Source organism: Eurypyga helias, unplaced genomic scaffold (genome assembly GCF_000690775.1).
Source record: "Eurypyga helias isolate BGI_N326 unplaced genomic scaffold, ASM69077v1 scaffold4631, whole genome shotgun sequence".
Lineage (NCBI taxonomy): Eukaryota > Metazoa > Chordata > Aves > Eurypygiformes > Eurypygidae > Eurypyga > Eurypyga helias.
In genome coordinates this window covers 5,698-10,878 of record NW_010228769.1, presented here as the reverse complement: position 1 = coordinate 10,878, position 5,181 = coordinate 5,698, and the positions used below count along the sequence as shown (strand labels likewise).

Here is a 5,181-nt window from a genome sequence, read left to right as displayed (position 1 = left end):
AAATCTTCAGGCTGACACTGCAGACGTGGTGTGGTGCTTTTGGTTTTTAAGTAAAAAGAAAAATGCCCAATGGGGGATTCCTTCCAGTGTCTGAGGAACTGAAAGATGTGCTTTGAGTCGCCAAGTCGTAATTTCCCAAACCGTACATACAGTCATCACACAGGCTGTTTGGAGAACTGTAAAGCACTCAAAAAGTTGATGCTGACTTATTGTTTTTCTTTTGTAGGTTAATGCTTCCCCTTCTCTCACTTCCAGTACTGCTAACGATCGCATCCTGAAGTATAATCTTATTAACGACACACTTAACATTGCTGTGCCGAACGGGGAAATTCCAGACTGTAAATGGAATAAGTCTCCACCAAAAGAGGTTCTTGGCAATTACGAAGTCTTGTAAGTTTTATCCATGTTCTATATAAATGCAAATGTCTTTCAGTCACCTCGGGTTTTTTTTAATGTATAATGCAGAGCACAAAGATCAGATGAACTTCATTCTAATGCAAAAAATGGGCACAAAATACCACTTCATTATTTTTTGGAGCTGCAGTAGCACCGTTGGAGGTGGGAGCGCATTAGAGCGGACTCGCCTCACCTCGTGTCCAGAAGGAACATTACTTGTCTGATCAGCCCCTGCCTGCACCTTCTGAACTTCCAGCAGCTAGATTTGAGGGACAGAGGCAAAGGGACGGTCCCCTACGTGTGTAGGACTTTAATTGTGTGAAGTGTAATACCTAGGTGGTAGTTCAATAGATACAATAGCTATTTGATGCTAACTTTCTCTGAGGCCCTAGAAATGACGCCACTTGACTCCTGTAGTTCCTGTGTGTAATAACGAGTTGTCAGGTACTGTTTGAATTCCCCAGTCTGTATTACAGAGGAGACAGAGATCTTTATGCCGGAGTGTCTGAAGGATTTATCTAGGATTGATTGGTCTTATGCAGGGGAACACCGATTTAAATATCATATTGATGACGCAGTTTCTCTTACGTTTTGGGAAAATGTTCGGATAGGCTCTCTAGCACGAGGGGTGCCATCGTTCGCTATGTCAGGAATGCGCTTCCGTACATAGTGGATCCATGAATTCATACTGCTCTTAAGTACTCTTTCTATATGCTGGTGAAGATCGTTAAATGCGTTGGATGAATTCCTCACTGAACCTTCAATCGTGTTCTATACACGGTAGCTGCAAATACCTGTGCAATAGCGTAACTAAGAACATATTATGACTGTGCTACAAAATACTGTAGTATTACCTTTTGACAATTAGGCTTACGCATCGATACACAACTGCTGCTCGGAATTTGCGTAGCAGCTGAGAAGTGAGTTCATACTGAGGTTATCTCAGTCCATAATGGGCTTAGATATTTAAAGAACTACTTGTCACTGTGGTGAAGAGTTACCAAATGCATTTAATTTGGGCACACTGTTGTTTGTTCACCTCACTTTTTCCCTACTCGCTCTCTGATGCAAGAGTGGAGTTTTTTTAACGCTGCAGCCAACAAGCCTGTTTGAAGCAATAGCTTCAGACTTTAATAAAACTAGTAGCAGTGTGATGGTCTGTGGTTAAAGCAGGAACTACGTAGTAAGTGGAAATGCAGAAGTACGTGTGAAATTTCACAAGCATAAAATTTCACAAACCAAACCTGCCAGATGACTTGTACCTTTCCAAAAGTAGCTGAAGATATTTCAGTTGACTTGCACTGTAACATCACGTGTCGGTATATTTTCTTCAAGAATAGCTGCATATCAAATTAGGCGTGTGTAAACCTGTGTGTAGAACGGCTTGCGTTGAATTTCAGTGCGAGATACTAAGCAAAGTCGAAGACAGAGGAGCCACCCTTGTTTCTGTAGCGAGTGGCAGGACAAGGCACTGAACGGGTTGTCTTACCTTCAGATACGACGAAGAGATGGCGCAGGGTGATGGGCCTGATCGTGACTTGCGGAGTCGTTCTGGGCAATCCACTGGAGTAAAAGGAAATCGTGCAAGAGATTCGGGAAAGCCTGTACTAACCACCTGGAAGTGATAACAGAAAGAACAGCTGCACCCTTGCTAGGAAGGTATCGTGAACTAAAACGCAGTTTTTGAACGGCTTCCTCTACTTTTGCTGCTTTGCAGGCAAAATATTAAAAGAGGACAATACAGCCTTTGAAATGAAGTGAAACAACATCAGGAACTCTAGTAGACATACACTGACTTGATGATTATTACAATAATATATAGTCTGTATATATAGCTATTTTATGTAAATATACTTTGTATAAATGAATATTATCTCAGTAATGATTAAGAACTGTCCTTATAAAGATGACAACTCAAAATGTGCATTCTTGAAAGAACCCCCTTGCCCTCCTAGATGTAATTTATTTCCTACAGTAGCCTGTCCCTAACTCCCTACAATAAATGAGGCGTGGATTCTGGAAAGGGTGGTTGTGGTGAGCGTTAATATTGTCACAATGATGGTTCAGATTCCTGACAATAGAAGAAGAGTAGCTAGAAACATACAGCGATACATGGAGCTGAGGCTAACTTCAGTTAAGGCAGCTGATGATGTATAACCAATATTAAGGGACTGCAAAGCACCTCTTTACAAGCTGAGGGTTTGGGGGGTTGAGGGGGGTGTTAATTTAGTTTGTGTTTTGACCTGCTAAACCTTTAGAGGTAGAACGTTTCATGGACTGAGGGAGTGTTTCAAATGGTACGTTGATCCGTTATCACTAGCCATGAATTTTTACTTCAGGATAATGCATGTCTGTGGAAAAACAGACAGAACAACCTACATACTGTAATAAATCTCGTTGCTGGAAGGTGATGATAAATCCTTATTTGCACCAGAATATCTTAGTGCATTTATGCATGTTTGTAAGTACAAAGTCTATATATTTTTGTAATTTCATATGCACTGTAACAAAAATACTGTTGCACGTGGGAAGCTATTTCTGGTAGCTCTGATCAATAAGTTGTGATGATTAGTTACCAAAATGCATAGAACAAAAGTTAAAAATAGGTATTTCTGTCTTCTAACAGCATTGCATGTAAACTGGTTGGGTCTGTCGCTGGCGTTGCTTCCGCTTGCATTTCCACTAGTTATTGGGCAGCTGCTTACAACTGTCGATATGCAGTTCTGGTTGTCTTTATTCTCCTTCCCCCTCCTCCTCTTTTCTTTGGTGGTATAGTGGAGAGAAGGACAAAGGAGGCTGAGCGTTGCAAACGCCCGTGTAGCCGTAAAACACTTCAGTCTGGACGTCACCAGCGCAGCGATACTCGATCTGTCTGCTGTGGCAGGCTACGTGCTTTGCCCTCCTGTGTGCTCCACAGAAAATGTTCGTCCTTTTCCTCTTTTGAAGGTCCTCCTAGAAGAGGGCAGCTGCTCACAAACTGTGGTCTTTGGGACAGCTGGGGCTGATGACTCTCAGTCTGAACACAATCCGTCAAGAGCCGTTAGGGCTGGGGAGGGAGGGCAGATGTGGGCTGGGCTGACCAGTATCCTTACACATGACCTGGGATTCATCCTTGCCGTAAAGAACAAAGTGTGTAGACTGAGTGAGTCACTCCAAGTGTAATCCTCATCTTGATGCATCTTTATGTTCCATTAGAATAAAGACCAAAATCTGATTCTCTGGTCATCAGAGTTCTAACCTCACTGAACTCTGCGAAAGCATATTCAATTTGGCTCCTGGAATGAGGCTAAAAAGATGATTACTGCAGGACAGTAAAGCTCTTCTAAATTCCAGGTCTGAGAGTTTCTGGTGTTGGGGTTTTGTGTTTGGTTTGTCAGGTTGGGGTTTTTTTAGTGCCTAGGCGTGACTGTTGCTTGTATATTTGAACCTATACAGGTAAGCTGCTCAGAGGTAGGTGTGTGGTCACATACTCGGTGTTGGTTTAATTAGGTGATATTTAGTGGGCAGGTTTTTACTGCTTTACCCCCAACTACCTGTTAGTAGGAAGTATGTGACAGCCTTTGGAACTATGAGGCTGTAGTAAATAATAGTTTGTAGTATGGTTATATTTCTTACAGACAGGCAACACAACGAGGATATTCTTCCTCTGGCAGAAGGAAAACGGAGCTTTCTCTCACTTTCATTTCCACTGATTAATTAATTTCTTTAATAGCTTTGACAAAGGATGTTGTTGTAGTCTTGCTCTATTGTAACGGTAGCGCTAGCAAGGATGTCTATGATAGAGTGATTACTCCTTCCCTTTATCTTCTTTCCTGTTCATGCAGCCTATACTGATGATCCCTACTTTAAAGGGAAGAGGTATATTGAGAAATGCAGATTCTAGTAAAAGTCAACTTCACACTTATTTTCTAAGTAGGTAGAAAGTCGTAACATACTAAATGAGCTGCAGGAACTTTCAGCCTCCCTTTTGGGAAGGCTGAATGAGAAAGCAAAACCACAAATGGGTTATGAGGATTTATTGCTGTAGAAGGCTTTGGAGACTTAATCCAGGCAATACTTTTTCAGCTGTAATTTCACAGTGAACCAAAACTGTTGGCAGCATCTAAAAGAGTCTTGTTTTCCAAACTTCTTTGTAGGCGGTACTCTGTATTGGCGATGGTGTCGTTAGAGCTAGGCAGCCAGTTGAATCGGGGTCTGCAGAACAGAGCTGAAGACAAAGCCTCCAAGACAAAATAGGAGTCTTACTACCTGTAATATTACTAATATTGAATATTCTTATTTACTCGTTTGGGGGTTTTCTAATGGCTTGGAAAGAGTCAACTCACTTGAGCTTGCACTCTTAGTAGTATAACAATGCAAGTCTTTCAGTCCTGACTACTGAAAAATCGTCATATTAAATCAGTAAGTCTTACTATTGCTTTCAAAGAGGAAGGATTTCTGTCCCAGTGTGTAGCCAGGTATATTTCATGAACATACCATATTTTCAGAGCAGTATTTTATATGGAAAGTATTTTTCTAGCAGAAATACCAATTTGGAACATGCAAATCCTTTGTTCTAGCCACTGTAGTATTGGGGAAGCATATTTCAAACACTTTAACTTGAGAATGAAATATCTCTGTAAATTATCATTACTATGTCAAAATCGTAACATTAAAGTATTACTAATGGGGGGGTAGGGAGGAGAAAAAAAGCTCTGATAGGAATCTTTGGCTATGTAACACTTCATCTCAGACCTAGAATTTAGATTTCAAATGTTGATGTCGTATTTTACACAGTTAAATCTC

The 5,181-nt window shown here is 41.1% G+C and overlaps 1 protein-coding gene across 1 annotated transcript in view; it reads left to right on the top strand.

The window, feature by feature from the left end:
* The window catches only part of TTLL1 (tubulin tyrosine ligase-like family, member 1), a 13,912-nt gene extending 11,891 nt beyond the window's left edge, over window positions 1-2,021 (top strand). Inside the window, exons 8-9 of the mRNA XM_010160117.1 lie at window positions 227-390; window positions 1,892-2,021. Of these exons, the coding sequence (XP_010158419.1) occupies window positions 227-390; window positions 1,892-2,021 (294 nt within the window). The remainder of the gene's footprint in view (window positions 1-226; window positions 391-1,891) is intronic.
* Window positions 2,022-5,181: the final 3,160 nt, after the last annotated feature.